Source organism: Sciurus vulgaris (assembly GCF_902686455.1).
Source record: "Sciurus vulgaris genome assembly, chromosome: 10".
In the NCBI taxonomy this organism is placed as follows: Eukaryota; Metazoa; Chordata; class Mammalia; order Rodentia; family Sciuridae; genus Sciurus; species Sciurus vulgaris.
In genome coordinates, this window is record NC_136470.1 from 88,283,406 (window position 1) to 88,301,528 (window position 18,123).

Consider the following 18,123-nt stretch of genomic DNA (forward strand, 5'->3'; position numbering starts at 1 on the left):
AACAAGCATGGAAGCCTCGAGGGTGAATGTCCCCGTACTTCTTTTCCTTTGTGCAGTATTGGGGATTGAACCCAGCGGCATTCTACCAGCTACTACACACTCAGGCCTTTTCGTTTTGAGACAGGGCCTCACTAAGTTGCCAAGGCTGGCCTTGAACTTGTGAGCCACCCTCCCCAGCCTCCCGAGTTGCTGGGATTCCAGGTGTGCACCATCATGCCAGGCGCCATGCTCTATCTTTAAGTGATTACAAGTGTGCAGTGGTTCTACTGCTAGTTCATTTCTAGATGTTACGTGTTTTTAAGAATGTCCTGAGTCCTCAGAGAGAAACCATTATAACTTTGTTCATATAGTTTGTGTCGTGCTCTTAGATTTCAACCATCTCCTTTGTGTCCCACAGGCAAATACGTGTACCAGCCCATGACCCCTGTGGAACAGCTCCCAAGCACTGAGATTCCTGCCAGGCCTCGGGAACCCACAAACACCATTCAGATCTCAGTCTCGCTCACCGAACACTTTTTGAAATTTGCATCTGTCTTCCAGCCTCCCCTTCCCCCGGACTCCCCCAGGTACTGTATGATTTCAGACCTCTTCATCGACAACTATCAGGTTAAATGCATCAACGGGAAGATGTGCTACGTGCAGAAGCAGCCAGCGCCACATTCCCACAAGATGAGCCCTGAGGAGGTCTCTGCACACGATGCCTTAATTTCAAAAGAGAGCAATACACCAAAAATAGATCACTGCTCTTCTCCCTCAAGTTCTGAGGACTCTGGGATCAATGCCATTGGGGCTCACTATGTGGAATCATGTGACGAGGACACAGAGGAAGGAGCAGAACTGAGTTCAGAGGAAGATTACAGTCCCGAGAGCAGCTGGGAGCCAGATGAGTGCACCCTGCTCTCCCCGTCGCAGTCTGATCTGGAAGTGATCGAGACCATAGAGACCACCGTGTGAGTCCAGGCAGACGCGCCCTCGGAGCCTCGCTGAGCTTTTGGGCTTTGGTCTGATGGGTCCTTTTCCAGTGCTGTTCATGTTTTCTACCCGACCCCACCAAGCATAGCAGTTCCGTGGTCTGCTGATTAGTGTCACTCTTGAATTAGTCTTTTAACTAAGATGTTCTTTTTATTACAAACAGTTTTCTTTTGTACCTTGACTTACTTTCTATGTAGCATCTGGTGTCATGGATTGTGACCCAGCCTTAATTTCACTGGGAGCTGTGAAAGCAGTGAAATGATGACCACAGAGTGTCACGGATCGGAGGAGCTGCCTAGAGCGATGGTGACAGGATTTTTGTAACAGCCAGTCCTTTGCAGAATGACTCTTGGCATCCTTCTGTCACGCACGCACGGCACCCTGTCCTGCTAGCCCCACCAGGCGAGCAGCTCAGCCAGGGGTGGTGCAGAGCGCACCCTTGTTGATGTCGTTCCTTCCCTTTCCCCTGCTCCCCACCATCTGCACTGGGTCTGGACCAGAGCCGCCTCTGCTTGGAGGACAGCTTGGCCCCCGGTAATGGCCAGTCTGCAAAACCCATCGTGACGGGGGCTGAGCTAGACCCTCATGTGAGAAGAGATGGCCTCATCAGTTTCATGGTTGCTGCAGCTTTAGCTGAGCACCTACGTGCTGCGAGGGGCTGTGGGGACACAGAACGAAGAAGATCTGATTTCTCCAATGAAAGGCCCACATCCCAATAAGGGACTTGATACCAGCAGCTAGCGGTGTTCGGAGTGCTCTGGGAATGCAGGGAAGGAGAGATGGACATGGCTTGGGGAAGGTGCTGCAGCATTTGAGCTGGCTTTGGTGGGGTCTCAGCATCTCCCTGCTTTCCTTAATCGTTCTTCAAAACTGAGGAGAACACTTAGGAAGTTATTTAGGTATTGCATTTAGAAGGCAGCCACATCTGACATCTTAAGGAAGAAATCAATAATAGTTTTAGTTAGCATGGAAATGCTAAAAGACAGAAGTCCTTTAGGGATTAGGAATGAATCTAATAGGTTTGATTAATTCTGCTTCATTTGGTTGTATGAAGCATTAGAACGGCTTAGGTGAGAAATGAATTAGAATTCAGTACGATGCATGGATTTTTTTATGCAAATGCAAAAGCAGTTGAAATAGTTCACTGCTAAGTCAGGAGAAAATATTTTGTGTGATATTCATTTACTACACTAATATTTATAGTCCATTGTCTATGTTCTTTTCTTTCACACACAAAATAGTGAATAATTCTTTATTTAGCTCTCTTCAGAATTCTATTCCTAAACTCCGTTCTCTACCAGCTAGTCTCATGAGTTGGTTATCTGCCATTTCTCCAAATTTTCCGTGAGGCATAGTTAAGAATCCAGGAGCTTTCAAGTACTGCCTAATGAAATGAGAACCACCAACAATGCAGAGAGAGAAATAAGTTGTATATCCAGCTCTCTGTGCGTGTGCTCCCGGGGCATTGTCTTGTGCTGTCCACATCTTTCCTGTCTTGCTAGCGTTTTAGGAAAGCAGCAGCTGTGTTCTTCCCGAATCCTCCATTTAGTATCCTTTATAAACTCCTCGAGAAAGAATCTGCTTTCCTAGTTGTATGTATACTTCAAGTGATTTACTAGACTTTTTGTTAGGTCTAGGTGCCCAGAACATCCAGAGTTGAAGGCAGAGTGTTTATTTTCCTTGGAAACCATCACTAGTTAAAACTGCATGTTGGACGAGGATGCAGAGTGAAGTTTCCCCTTGGTGACGTGGAGTCAGTGAGGGAGACTGAGAGGTAGTACTGCAGGTTGCTCCAGGAGCTGCCGGCAGGGGGAGGGGAGCTGCAGGGCTTTCCCTGCTCTGCCCTCGCTGGCCAGGTGACCTGGGGACATCTGATGAGCCCTGCCTGTGCTTCTTGGTGCCTCCCTGGAGGGAGTGACCAGCTGAAGGCAGGCACGAAGGCAGTGCCAGCAAGGGCTCACCGGCTGCTGTGTACTCAGGGTTGGAATGGCACCCCAGGGCCCCATCTAGGTGCCCTGGTGAGCGCCCTGACTTTCCCCCAGGGGCGCAGGCAGTGGGGCTGCTTCTCTACCCTGTTTCCCTCAGTTTTCTATTAGGGACCCACAGCACAGAGAGAACTCACTGGAGTCAGCAACCAGGGCCCCAAAGCCATGGAAATGCACGGTCATGCCCACGCTTCTGGAGCTTGGCTGTGCGTCAGGGTTGGGCCTTTTATCAGTAATATCTACGACTTTTGTTCAGGTTCCTGTTTTTTAAACTCCTTTACTGCCATTTAAAAGATCAGCCACAATTTTAATGGAATTTTTGGATTTGATAATGGTTGATAATCACTTTAAACATTTGCACAGTCTCTTTATAATGAAAAACTCACTAGGCGTCACTTACTATTTTATAGAATTGGAGATGTTCCCATTGAATTCTAAATATCAGATACTCCTGGATCTCAAAAGTCTTTTCTAAATAAGCACAAACAAGAATTTCTGTGGTCCTAGCGCTGTTATTACTAATAATTATCTGAAATACGATTGACCTGCGATTGTTTCTTTATGCTTGCATTCTGAAACCAACTGAGAAGGATATGAAAATGTGTAGTTTCAACTTAAAATCTAGGTCTCTTCTGTTCTATAGAATATGAAAGAATTTCTCTGTAATCCTGATATTATATTGCTAATTTGCATAAGCATATTTGTAGGCACTTTAGAAAATATTTAGACTGCAATATGTAGTATAGGCATTAAGCACAGTCATGTTAAAATAGACTTTTGATTAATACTTGTACAAAAAAATATGAAAGCTTTATCACTTGGACCTCTTTTGGAGCAGGGCTGGGCCGTGTGGGTGGATAAACTGCTTTCTTGGGGTTTTTGGAAACCTGGCATCATTCCCACTTTAGAAAGCTGGTATAAAGGCTTTTAGGTAGAAGCTTAATTTCACTGAATGTGGAATTTAGCTTTCTTATCTAACCAGGATTTTAGAATTTAAATTTCAAATATGCTTATAACTTTTCTGAGAAATGACAAAGCAATTAAAATGTTTTTGTGGTTATAACTGTTTGGTACATTAAAAAATAAGGCTTTATTATCAAATTCAGGTATTTTTTACCTTGTAATTTTTTAAGGTATAAATTGAAAATTTGAGGACAACCCTGTGGACAAAGAGTTGCCTTTCTGGAAGTCTTGCAGTTCAGAGGAATACAAAACCATGAAGTCATTTCCTGATTCGATCTAGGATTTGTCTGTCTATTGGAAGTGGTAGTTTTATTTCTTAATCTCCACTTCTTGGTCTGTTTGAAACATCACAGTTCTTCTGGGACTGATCATAACAAACTTTTTTGCAAATTTAATTCTCTGTTTGGGGAATAGGATGCTACCAGATACTTGAGGAAGCTGTCAAAATACCCAGATAAATTTGGCAGTATGGATACTACTAGGGAAGAAAAAAAGCACAAGTTGAAGGAATATTTATATCATCACTTCTTAATTACTCCCACATCCTGTTTGTAAAATTTTATCATGTTTTGGCTTTTCACAGAAGGAAAACAGTTTAGCCATTTTCTTTCCTACCCCCTTGTCCAGAGGAGGTATGAACCAGAAAGGATGTGGCCAGTTTTGCTTTGGCCTTTGGTAGTGTGTGACCTCCTTCCATCCAGGGGGAGGAAGGAGGGCAGGTAAGTGCCACTCACCTGATCGGTGCTGCGTATTCCAGGGATGTCAGTTTTGCTCAAATCTCAACATAAGTACAAGGGCATTTCTCAAAACGAATTTGAATTCACCGTTTAAAAATTTTGTCACGGCTGTGGGAACTGAGTGTCTATGACGACTGAGCGTTGGTCGTGCTGGGAAAGGGCCCTCCCTCATAGTCTGCGGGGAGCTGTTCTGTGAGGACGGCTGCAGCTGAAAGCCCAGGGCTACTGGTTTCTTGAGCTCCGTGTCGTGTTCACACACTGCTTAAGGCTGTTCATACCTGGCGATGTTCACTTACCGTGCTGTTTTTTTAAACTTGTCTATTTTAAAGTTTTAAGCACAATGTTGACTCTTCTGTAACTTCCTAAAATTACATTGTTTTCCTAAGACAGCTCAACTTTCCTTTTGTGTGTAATACTTTAGGAAAATACTGCCTTGTGAAATAAACATGATTTTTTCTTCTTTTGTACCAGAGCAAATCTGCTGTTGGAGTGTGGCATTCTCCTCCTGCCCCCCCAAATCCGAGAGTGCTGAGCCAAAGGACAGCCACAGCGTGAGCTAGAAACAAAACCCCACATTTTCAAAATGTGAAACATTTATACTGCGTGTTTACTGTGCAGTCTATGTCCATTATCCCATTAAGCTTTACAAAACTTCATGAAGTGCAGGTAAATACTGTTACCTGCACTAGGTGCTTGTGGTCACTACTCATAACTCTCAGAAGTCTTTGTGATAAGGACTCCTTGGTTAACCAGTCACGTTAGGTTTTATCCAATATAACTTATATTCCCCATAAGTAGCATTCTTACACACAAAGTCACAGGCCTTGTGTTGACTTAACACGAGCCGTGTCCCATGGGCTGGTGTAGGTGGGCAGTGAGGGAGGCTGCCACCCTGCAAGGCACTTGATACTAGGGCCCCCCAAGTCCAGGAGCTCAGTTGTTTTTATTTGACATATCTGGGGACAGCGAAAAGGTGGTTTTCTATTGAATAGCTTCCCTAGAGACTGTTATATAAATTATTGATATTAAAATACCTGTCAGAATTAGTAGTCATGGCTCCGTGGGTGCCTTACTGCTTTCTATGCATAATTGCAGCAACCTGGAGGGCAGATTTTGGCACCCATTCCACAGATCAGGAAGAGAGCTCAATGTCCACAGTGGCACCACTTGTCAATCTGGGGAGTCAGGATTTGAACCCATGTTAGCCCAGGAGTCCTTCCTCTTGGCTGTGCCTGCATTACTCCTTTGCTGTCCGTAGCCCAGAAAATGCCTTCCCACAACCTGGTGGCTCATCCCACCCAGCACAGTCATTGCCCAGTCAGGAGAAAGGCTGACAGTCTTCCCTCGTGTTTCCTCACCCACTCTTTTGTGCTTCATGCAGCCCTCCCCCAACACAGAAGTACATGAACACGTACACACACCGCTGCAAACAAGTCAGTGCCGAAATTAGGCTGTTGCGTCTCCTACGTCCATCATGTCCTGACCAGCACTCCAGGCTAGCTCTTTTGCCTTCACGAAAGATAACTTGTCTTTTAAAGTGACTCCTGCAGGCAGCTAATTTCATTTACTGCATGTGCATTTTACTAATTTAGCTCTACATAATTGTGCTGCCAAGTCCTGGAAGGCATCTTATTGTAGCCTCTTACAAATGCTGACTACGCACACTTCTGTTTTGCAGTAAACTTGAAGTTAGCATCTCGTCCTCATTACAGTTCAACCACTGGGAACTGGTAATGCTTTTAACACCAGTGTCCCACCTAGGGGTGCCGAATGAAACAGGTAACTCAGAACCTCAGGACTTGGCCCTGCTGCAGTAGGGGTCAGGAAGGGGCTGTTAGAGGTCAGGTGGATGCTTCAGGAGACACATGGGAAGTTGATGGGTATACAAGTCAAACAAAGCAAGGCAAAACAGATATGCCACCTATTAATGGTGTTTTCCTTATTGCCCTTTTGAATGTTCTAAAATGAATATTACTTTTATAATCAGAAATAATAGTATTAGTTTGAAGATGACAAGTCCAGGGCAGCTGGCACAGGGGAAGCCTGGTTTGGCTGGCTGTGGGTAGAAGTGTGGTGTTCAGACAGTGGCCACAGCCACTGTGCAGCTGCTGAAGAGCTTTGGGGAGCTGGGGAGCATGTGCACTGAACTAACTGGCTTTCCCTAAGAGTGACCCCCATCCCGGGTGCCACAACCATGGCTGGAACATTTGTGGGCCGGGTGGGTCTTCCTGTCAGTTCCCTGTCTGAGCCTCTCCCTCTGAAATAGGGGGTGGCAGATTGGAAAGCCTGAGCTCTGGGGGTAACATCTTACCCTGACTGCCACCTAGTCTGTCACCTGGTCCAGAACCCCAGATGATTGCCTAGTCAGCGATCTGGAGCTCCCTGCTTAGATGAGGACAGAACATGCATCCTGTGGGTCCATGGAACACAATAGCACATGAACAGGGACCTGCCGCTCACGGAGGGTTTCCCCAGATGGCAGTTTCTCCGCCATACATAGGATCTGTGTGGTGGTGGGCGGGGTGATTTTGAGAGTTTATAGCTGAAGCCACCAAGTTAAAGTTGGATCCACATAAAGGTCCCATGGCAGGTAAGTGGCAAAGCCAGAGCTCCACGCCCCGCTGATTCCAGTCTAGCCTGTGGACCACTCCTGTGGCCAAGGCTCTGAATCAGACCAGCCCTGCTGGCCTTTCCTCACTGGCTCTCCGCCCTTGGCTGTGGCCAACACCTCACAGCCTGCCCTCCAGGTGGAGGCCACCCCTGGCTGTAGAGGCTATTGCAGCACTGCCCTCTCTCTCAGTGACCTGAGTGGTTGCCAGGTGACTTTGGCTTTGTGCCAGCATGGCTTGATCTATACCTCTTGTCTGGTGGTCGAGTATGGCACCAGGATCTAAGAACTCCTCTTGGTTATTGGGATCGGATGTTGGCACTCAGAATCAGCTGCTCCCATCTCCTCCTGCCCCACTAAGGCCCTTGATACCAGCTCCTTCCCTTAGTGATTGTTCTCCTCAGTGTCACCCCCACCCCCTTGGACTTACCTCTCAAAGCCAGGCTGCTGCAGGCTGTGACCGGTCACCCTGCGGTGGGCATCTCTATCTGCCACAATGAGCCCTGTGCAGTAAACAAAGGGCTGAGTTGCTACCCTCCTGTTTACAAGCTGCTGGTGTAAACTGATGCCAAAACCCACAGAACAAATGTAGGAGGTCATCAGCAGAAGGACCTGGAAAAGTCATCCCAGTCTATCAGCAGGGCTACTCCTGAGCCACTCAGCTCAGGAGCTCTTGGAAAGGCCCAGAGGGGCCACGTGGTGTCAGGAGGGCAGCATCACTGAGGACTGGGTGTGATCTGCACAGGGGATCCATCTGTTAGGCTTGGGAATCTGGAATAAGAAGGTGACTCTAACATAATTTAGTTGCTGCATGGGTTTCCCAATAAACCTAAGGGACCCTGGGTGAATGTGGCCAACAGTGGTTATCTCTGGACAAGTCACTGAAAGGTCAGCACAAGATCAGTAGGTCCAGACAGAACTTACTGAGGTCCCTTCAGATTACTAGGGACCCAAAAGGGGTCTATCATGAGAATTTATTCTGTCCCCATAACCAACATAACTACAGAGAGGCCATGAATTCCTGCAGCTGTCTGTTCCCCTTTCATCTATCTGGGCCCTGTGGTGTCTGCCTCATACCTGATACTCAGAGAGGGACTAGTAGGGTCATGGAGAGATCAGCAATGGCACGTGTGGCAGTGGGAGTGGTTGGATGGAAGTCACACCTCAAGTGGCGATAAGAGTAGGTCATGGACATTGAAGGATGATGGGCCACTCATTTTTCCAAAGAGAAGAGGAAAGACTGGGCAAACCCTGAGGGCCCAGAGTTTGCTCGAGGCTGAGATGTGGCCTTCCCAAGACTGGACCAAATCCTGACCTTTGAGATGGGGAGAGTGCAGAGTTCTGAGTGAACAGATGTCAGGATTGGGGTGCGACTGTTGGCTTCTTGGTTGTGTAGAAGTGGCCCCTGCCCTGATCAGGCCAGGCCCAGACTCACCCAGCAACCTAACAGCAGATCCTACCAGGCTCTGAGGCCGCGTAAGTGCTGGCCTAGGTAGGGCAGCCAGTAATGGGGCCTCACACTTAAAGCCAAGCTCAGGAAAGAACTTTGAGGGAGGTGGGGTGTGACCCATCTCATGCCGTCCTCTGACACTCATTGATGCAGGCATTCAAAAAGGCATTAAACATGTTCTCTTCCCCTATAAAATCACTCCCAAGTTTATACCTAAAATAAATGCATGCATATGTTCACAGAAGACAAAGAATGGCAATAGGCCATCGCTGGATGTGAACCAAAGGCCCATTAACAAAAGAATGGATGGATTTTGGCACATGCTTGATGGTGGACTGTCACTGCTCAGCAATGAGAATGCGCAACATGGGGCATCTCAAACGGTGTTGAACGAAAGAAAGTATTTCTAAAAAAGCACACGGAGTGTAATTCCATTGATATGAAGTTCAAAACTATGCTGTTAGAAGTCTGGGTGCTGGTTAACTTGGGGAGATAGTGAATGGAGAATTCAGGGAACGGCTGGTGTACGGGTCATTTCTAGGTGGTTGACCTGGATGCTGGTCGTCCAAGTGTGTTCACAGTGGAATAAATCCAGTCATCCCCACAGTCTGTGAAGACTTCTCTGTTCAGAAAAAGTTTACTTGAAAAGGAGTGACTGAAGAAAAGATGGTGATGCCCGTTTCAAGCAGACGCAGACATACTTGTCACTGGGTGAACAACTTCACTGGGGGGGACACAGGATACACCAAACAAACCACCTTGGTGGCTCAGACTCCCCAGAGCCTGCAGGGTCCCCCTTGCCTGCCTGGGGGCCTTTCCTGCTCTCTGGGCGCAGGCATCTGATTCTGCAGCTGCATCTTTGGGAAAAGGTTCTCAGCAGGCAGAGCTGAGTGGAAATACACTGCTTCTAAAAGGATCCCCAAAGCTCTGAATTATTCATTCACTAACGCATTCATCATTGATGAGGCCCCAGCCGGCTATTCGCTTCCACAAACTCCTTCCCCTCCCCTTCCCACAGCAGGCTGTTAGGTCACATGTGACCTTTGTGTATGTCCCTGGGGCTTTGCTGTGGATGGAGTTTTGTAAGGGTGCAGCAGCCTTCCTTAGCTGGGACAGGATAGGGCAAGCCAGTCTCCTGACTGGAAGCCCAGGGCAGTCCCCACTCTGCCTCTGGGAGAACAGGGTAGCCTCCATCTACAGGAGGCAGGGGCAGATGCAGGGGCTCCAGGGATCCTTCCAGGTTCCCCACTGATGGGCTCTGCTAAGCCTGCTGCCCTTCCTCCTGTCGTGACTACATGGACGTCTGACCTCCTCCTAGAGGCCTTTCCTGCCCTGAATCTTGCCATCTAGCTGAGCTTCCAGGTGCTGGCCAGAGGGGAGCAGGGCCTGGCTGCACTCTTGGAGCCTGCCCTGGGTACACAGCCTGGCTTGAGAATGGACCTGTCCCCAGTGGCTAAAGAGCCCCTGCTGGTCCCAGAATGCTTCCTGTCCCTCCACAACCTGGAACCCTGGCCTGATTATCCCCTACCACACTCTCCCCTTCCTGCCAGATGATGCTTGAATCTGGGTGGCAGAAGCTGGCACCACTGAGCCCGAGCTTTCCCAGATTCTGCAATTCACTGACTCCAACATTTTAAGCTACTGCTCAATTTCTGCAGGGATCTGCTCTGATTTCTGTGGAATGGTGATAAACAGAACTTTCCAGAAAAAAGGTGGTTGGGTCAGAATTAAAAGACGAAGTTCTACACAGGCTGGGGCCCTTCCTATGCTCCCCTGCAGCATTTAGATCTCCTCCTCCTCAAGGGGGAGACAGCATCTGACGTGCTTCTCCCTACTGCAGGGGGTGATGCCTGGCATGTGCCCAGCACTCAGGAAATAACTAATGACAGGCACTGACCGACTATGGTCCAGAATCCACACACAATTTCTTTCTTTTTCTTCTTTTTTTTTCCTTTTCCTCCTCCCCCTCCTCCCCCTCTCCCCTCCTCCCCCTCCCCCTCCCCCTCCTTCTCTCTCTCTCTCTTTGTAGCAGGGATTAAACCTACGGGCACTTAACCATAGCCACATCCCGAGCCCTTTTTAAGAATTTTTATTTAGAGACAGGGTCTTGCTGAGTCGCTTAGGACCTCACTAAGTTGCTGAGGCTGGTTTTGAACCTGCCATCTTCCTGCCTCAGCCTCCCAAGTGGCTGGGATGACTGCGTGCGACACCATATCCAGCTTCACACACAAGTTCTGACTCTTCCTGGAGCCTGCATCAGGCAGTGCTATCCTCACATCTTTACCTTTTTAAAATCTGAAACAGAGTTGTACCAGTCATTTGCTCAAGCCAACCCCGCTCCCACACTTGCATGAGGACAGGGTCAGCATCTTTCAGGATGTCACACTGCTCTGGGGGCTGGGAAATCAGCTGCCTGGGAGAATATGCACAAGACACCCCTGGAGCTGGGGAAAACCCTCCAGGGGTAGAGGCAGGTGTCCTGTCCTCCCGTAAGTCTTCACATGGCAGGATCAGCCCCTTCCTCACTTGCTGGCCTTTCCCAGGGCCTCTGACTTCCCCCATATGCATTACGGATTACAAATGGGAGCCCATAAAATGTGCTCTGCAGGCTCCTCTTCTTCACCCTCCAGCATTGTCCCAAGAACAGCAGATGCATTTGCTTCCTTGCCCTCTGAGGGGTCCTGCTCAGCTCTGCCTCCCTGGCAGCCTCCTCCCCGCTTGGGTGTGGCCCTACTGCAGGGGCGGGGGCGCCTCCCAGCTTTCGCTCCTCATCTGCAGGTGCACTTGGACTCATGTACCCCAAGCTCCAAATACCCCTTGGCTGGGAGGGAACCCACTGGCCCCGAGGAAGATGGGAAGCAGCTGCCTGGGGTTGGTGAGGCAGAGTGGACAACATGCCTGTGCGGAGGTGCTCCAGGCCTGGTGGCTGCTATCTGGGCATGTAGGCCAAGCCAGGTTTTGCCCAGGTTTACCCATGGCTGGGGCAGGCCTGAGGACAGTAGTGATTCCTAACCCTGCTACTTCAGAGTGCTCTAGGCGCTGTAGGGACACCCACCCAGCAGCACAGGGCTTTGTCCCACACCTAGAACCTGGTGCAAGCTAGGTCCTGGCTAGAGTGGAACCTTGGGCCAGCTGCAGTGTCCAGACACCACCCTGTCCACCATCCCTGCCAGATGCCCTTGGACTGACATCTCTGCAGAACCTTGAATCCTGAAGGAAACCCTTGGTCTGACACCCCTCCCCCAGAAGGGAGCCAGGTGGGGAGAGGCTTTCCAAGGCCCTTTTGTGGCTCTGCTCATCCTCACTGGCTCAGTCCCTGGTTAACATTAGGACCCTTAGACCACAGCACGGAGGAAAGGAGACTTGGATATCTACCGCACACCATGCCCTTCAGTAAATTCCACCTTAAACATGAGCGCATACCTATCAACACGTTGTCTCAGGCTATTTTGTGGAGCTATAACAAAATACCAGAGAGCAGAGTAATTTATAAAAGACAGAAATTTGATTTCTCACTGTTCTGGTGGTTGGGGTGTCTAAGATCAAGGTGCTGGCAGATTCAGTCGTCTGGTGAGGGCTGCTCTCTGCTTTCAAGATGGCTCCTGCTCCCTGAGCTCGAGGGGAGCCTCCCCATGGGCTCCCACCCGGCAGAAAGGTGGGAAGGTGATAAGCCAATTGCTGCACGAATCTTCTTTTATAAAGGTCTGGGGAGGAGACCTGATCACCTTTTAAAAGCCTCACCTCTTAATACCATCATGTTGCCCATTAAGTTTCAATATCTGAATCTTTAACCTATTAAAGCTTTATTGCAGACAAAGCCACAATTCATTGAAGACATGCTGAAAGGGAGTAACAAGAAAATTACCTAATAGTATAAATCATGTATTACATGAAAGTTGAAAGAAAATCAAATCAACAGAGCCACCCTTCAAATCATATCCCACTGGGAAGTGTAAAAAATGAGGCTACAGATGCAAAATTCCTCACATGGATGTGGATAAGGCAATTGTAGGATTCCAGAGAGCTTTTCCCAGTGGAAAATGCACCATCCAAGGCAGGGAACATTAATATCTGGCTTTTACATGGGACTTTTCAGTTTTTCTTTTTTTTATTTGTTGTTTTTAGATATACATGAGAGTAGGGTATATTTTGACATACATGGGGTGCAACCCATTACTATTTTGATCCCATTCTTGTGGTTGAACATGTGGAATTAACACTGGTTGTGTATTCATATATGAACATAGGAAAGCGATGTCCCATTCATTCTACTCTTTCTTCTTCCCATCCCTACTCCCTTCCCTTCATTCCTCTTTGTCTGATCCAATGAACTTCTATACTTCTCCTCCCTACCCTCCCCTTGTTATGGGTTAGCATCCACATATCGAGAGAACATTCAATCTTTGGTTTTTTGGGACTGGTTTATTTCACTTAGTATGATATTCCCTAGATTCATCTATTTACCAGCAAATGCCATAATTTCATTCTTCTTTATAGCTGAGTAATATTCCATTGTGTATATATACCACATTTTGCTTGTCCATTCATTTGTTGTAGGGCACCTCGTTTGGTTCCAAAGCTTGACTATTGTGAATTGAGCTGCTATAAATATTGATGTGGCTGTGTCACTTTAGTATGCTAATTTAAAGTCCTTTGGGTATATGCTGAGAAGTGGGATAACTGGATCAAATGGTGGGTCCATTCCAAGATTTCTGAGGAATCTCCATACTGCTTTCCATAGTGGTTGCACCAATCTGCACTCCCACCAGCAATGTATGAGTGTGCCTTTTCCCTACATCTTCACCAACATTTATTGCTGCTTGTATTCTTGATAATTGCCATTCTGAATGGAATCTCAGTATGGTTTTAATTTGCATTTCTCTAATTGGTAGAGATTTCATATATTTTTTGACCATTCATATTTCTTCTGTGAAGTGCCTGTTCAGTACCTTGAACTTTTCAGTTTTTAAATTGCTTTGACATTATGTTAGTTGAACCTAGCAACAACTTATTAAATGGGCAGGGTAGGTACTTATCTAGTTAACTGAGTCAAGATTTAGTTAAGTCTTGGCCAAGAATTGTCCGAACTGCAATTATATGGTCAACACCTGAATCTTAAAAGGGGCCACATTCAAATCACAACAACACAAAAACTTCGGCTAGTTTGTTTATCTGGAGAATTAGTGATGCTCCTATTGAAATGATGTCCTCAGAGTTTTAATACATAAAAAACAAAACCTCCCTTTGAATAAAATGTGAAAGGAAGAATGGAAAACCAAGGCCATGAGAACAAATACCTGATAACAGTTACCCCACACAAGGCAAGGTCTATGTCCAGCTTCTATTCTGAAAGTGCCCCAATGAACAATGTGACAGAGGGAAGTTCAACACATGAACAAATGTACAACCTGAAAGCATAAGAGGAAATGTATAAATTTCTTTTTATAAGATTTAAACTATAAAATGAGCGTTGACAGCAGTGGGGGCATTTTCTGCTTAGTGTGTTGTTCCCGTTATGATTTGGATGTGAGGTGTCCCCCCAAAACTCACGTGAGACAATGCAATAAGGTTCAGAGGAGAAATGGCTGGGTTGGGAGAGCCTTAACCCAATCAGTGACTTAATCCCCAGTGGGATTAACTGAGTGGTGACTGAAGATGGGCAGGGTGTAGCTGGAGGAGGTGGGTCACTGAGGCTTGAATTTGGGGTCTATATTTTGTGTCTGGCAAGTGAGTCTCCTCTCTCTGCTTTCTGATCACCATGTGAGCGGCTTCCCTGGGCCACATCTTCTCCCTCACCTCGAGCCCTGAGCAGGGCCCAGCTGTCTGTGGACTGAGACCTCTGAAACTGTGAGACTCCAAATAAACTTTTCCTCCTCTAGGATTGTTCTGGTCAGGTCTTTTAGTCACAGCAGTGAAAAAGCTGACTGAAATACCTCCCTAGATGGTGTTTAAGGGGCTGTGTATTGGTCACTTTTGTCCAGGGCAGCCAGCAGTGTCTGACTCTGGGATGACTGAGTTTTATAACTGGGGCTTTCAGGGCGCCATGTAGGCAGGGGGAATAGAGCCAAAGCTGAGAGCTGAGGGGAGCTGTTTTCAGGTGACACAGATGTCATCCAAATATTTACTGTTTACCAGGTACAGAGAACAAAGCAATGACAGCACTGCTGGTTCTGGCTAACCTGAATGCCCTCCCCTATCCCATTAGTGCCCTGATTTTGTCTGGGGGATCAACACCCTCTCACCCTGGGGACAGTATGGGAGAAGTTCAGACCAGGTACCTGCCCTCTCCAAATGGTAGCTGAAGGGCCTCTGGAACTTCCCCTCCCGAGCCCCCTTCATATCACCTGTCTGTCAGGTAGCAGCGTGTGTCCTAGAGACATAGCCAGGGCTCAGCATGGGGGTGGCGTGAGGCACTGGAGCTGCCTGGAGCCTGGCTTTGAGCCAGCTGTCACCCTGGGAGTACTCCAGTCCGCAGAAAACATGGTGGTGTCAGAACCGGTTTTGGTATTTTCAGATACAAGTCTTTGTTCCTAAGGAACTATTTTAAATTGAGACCTAAAATCACCACAGGGTAGAACATGTGCTAAGTGCCTTGAGAGGTGACAGGGACAGGGTTTTAGAAGGCAGACTGGGGCTCAGTTCAGGCCTGCCACATACCCAGTGCCAGAGCTGCCCAGTGCTCAAGAGGCAGCATCTCGTCCACCCTCAGATGAGACAAGGGCTCTTCAAAACCAATCTGAAGCACCTTTTTAGGAAGGCATGACCTGAATGCAAAGGGGTAGCAATTTATTCAATTGTGCTGTGGCTTGAATGACAAGAAGTAAAGAAACTCTTGGGGACTGATTAAATAGGAAAGGGGCTGGGGAAGAATAACTTGTTGGTGTTTACTGGTTCTGATTTGAACAGGGTTCTGATATGTTATAAACTGCCTTCTTAGAAAATTATTTTTTAATTGACATGTAAAAATGATTTATATTTATGGTGTGTACCATGATACTCTGATGTATGTATACATTGGGAAATGTCTATAGCAAGCTATTTAATATATTATCTCATATATATATATATATATTTTTTTTTTGGTGGTAAGAATACTTGAAATCTCCTCTCAGCAATTTTCAAATACATATTATAATTAACTGTACTCACCATGATGTACAATAGATATCTTGAACTTATTCCTCCTAACCAAAATTGTGTCTTTTCACATGTCCCCAATATGTCCCACCCTCCCCAGCTTCTGGTTGCCACCATCTCACTCTGTTTCTGTGAGTTTAACTTGTTTATATTCCCCACACAAGTGAGATTAAGGAGCATTTGTCTTTTTGTGCCTGGCTAATTTCATTTAACCAAATGTCCTCCAGGTTCATTCATGATGTTGCAAATACTAGGGTTTCCTTTTTCATAAGGCTGAGTAGTAGCCAGGCGTGGTGATGCTTGCCTATAATCCCAGAGGCTCAGGAGGCTGAGGCAGGAGGATCACGAGTTCACAGCCAGTTTTAGCAACTTATTGAGGCCCTAAGCAACTTAGTGAGACCCTGTCTGTAGATAAAATAAAATTAGAAAAAAAAAAAAAAAGGACTGGCAATCCCTGGTACCAAAAAAAAAAAAAAAAAAAGAAAAGAAGCGGAATAGTGTTCCACGTGTGCACACACTGTGACACTGTATTTTCTTTACCAGTTCATGCACTGAGGTACACTTAGGCTAATCCCAGATCTAGGGTATTGTGAATAACGCAGCAATGGACATGGGGGTGGTTTTCTCTAGGGGTGTGTCTTGATTCCTTTTTATCTTTCACGTCTCTACTATAGGGTTTTGCTTTGTGGCTGTTGAGATTTGGAGGGAGGCTAGCAGCAGTCACCACCACCCATCAGTCCGGCATCCCACAGGCACTTCAGAAGTGTTCCCAGAAGCCTGCTCCGCCTGCTCTGGCTTGCCTCGTGCCACTGGCCCGGGCTGTCCCCTGAGCACCCTGCATGGCTTAACAAACTGAGAGCTGGCCGGCCAGCCTGGTGACTGCAACACATCCACTTATTGTTGGAAAGGGCGCCTCCCACTCATGGGGGTTTTACCATGACCACATCAACGGGTGCCCTGCCACAAGCCCTGCTGTTGCTGTTTCTGTTACCCTGTAGCCTGGCCGCGCTCCACTCCCAGCAGCTGAAGCCTCCCGTGTTACCCACTTGAAATGCCATCTTCCAGAAATCCACCAACTCTTTAGGTTTTATGGGAAACGGGAGAAAGTCCCAATGAGCAAAATGTATTTGCTAACGAGCTGGATGGAGGTATGTGACATTCCAAGCAAAACATAATCAACCAGTCTGTTGGACTAAAGCCAAGAAAACACCGTGGAAGAGATGGAGGTCTACCGTGGGTGGTGGGTGGGGTCTCTCCTGGTCCTCTGCTTGGGAGTGTGGGGGCAGTGGAGATCCAGGCTGTCTAGGGACCAGGCTCTTCCCCACTGCCCGGGGACTGCCTCTGGGCTCCAGGGCTGGGCCCGAAGGTGACCTCAGTCCTCGGTGACAGGTGGGGGAATGAGCTGCAGCTGGAAGTTCTCATTCTGAAAGATGCTGTTGAAGGTGGGTCCACTCTGGGAGCCACTGAATGGCCTGTAGCTCTCGCTGCTGCGATTCTGGGACAGTTCCGTAAGGAGAGCCAGCTGCAAAGAAGGGGACATACATTAGGCAAGCTTGTGGGGCAGAGAATCTGTGTGGGGGCAGGGGGTGGGGTGGGGACAGAGGTGGGGAGGGACCTGAGTTCCCCACCTTGGCTACACCAGGCAGCACTACTTTGTGGGAAGAGTAAAAAGAAATGGCTTGGATCCCAGGGCTGAAACTCACAAGCCAGTCATGTGACTTTGGGCAAGGTCATTTCATTTTTCAGGGTCTCAGTTCCCCATATGGTAATGATGAGACTGGACTAGTTTGTTCCCTGGGGCACAAAGACTCAGCAGGGCTGTCCGATCCTGGCCCACCGCTTCTGTTCTCTAGCTGCAGTGTGATCCTCCTGCTCTCTCTCCCTGAGGACATGCGTGGAGCTCCCAGTTCATCTCATTCCCCTTCTCTCTCTTTATTTCTCTTTCTCTTTCTCTCTCTCTCTGAGCCTTCTCCCCAGGGAAAGTGACCTTGAGTTACGACTGCTGGCTCTGCCCTTTCTCTTTTGTAACCTTGATAGCTCCAAAGGGACACTCACCACCAATTCAAATTCAGGGCCTCAGAGCAGAACTAGAGACTCTACCATCTCCAAATGAGCACTCCCTGCTCCCTACTTCCTATTTCCACCAGTGACCCCAACCATAGGCACACTGGGGTAGAAAAACCAACCATGAAAAAATTTTCTGGCCCCAAAAGGTGGTGGATGCCTGTGATTCCAGAGACTTGGGAGGCTGAGGCAGGAGGATCACAAGTT

General features: G+C 47.6%; 2 protein-coding genes across 5 annotated transcripts in view; one reads left to right on the forward strand and one right to left on the reverse strand.

Annotated features, from left to right (window-relative positions):
• The window catches only part of LOC306637809 (UPF0524 protein C3orf70 homolog), a 73,449-nt gene extending 68,325 nt beyond the window's left edge, over nt 1-5,124 (forward strand). The window contains exon 2 of the mRNA XM_079100628.1: nt 398-5,124. Within this exon, the coding sequence (XP_078956754.1) occupies nt 398-954 (557 nt within the window). The 3' untranslated portion in view covers nt 955-5,124. The remainder of the gene's footprint in view (nt 1-397) is intronic.
• A 7,377-nt stretch (nt 5,125-12,501) lies between these two features.
• The window catches only part of VPS8 (VPS8 subunit of CORVET complex), a 262,885-nt gene continuing 257,263 nt past the window's right edge, over nt 12,502-18,123 (reverse strand). For all 4 annotated transcript variants that reach the window (XM_079100598.1, XM_079100596.1, XM_079100597.1 and 1 more), the window contains one exon: nt 12,502-17,374. In XM_079100598.1, the coding sequence (XP_078956724.1) occupies nt 17,225-17,374 (150 nt within the window). In that variant the 3' untranslated portion in view covers nt 12,502-17,224. The remainder of the gene's footprint in view (nt 17,375-18,123) is intronic.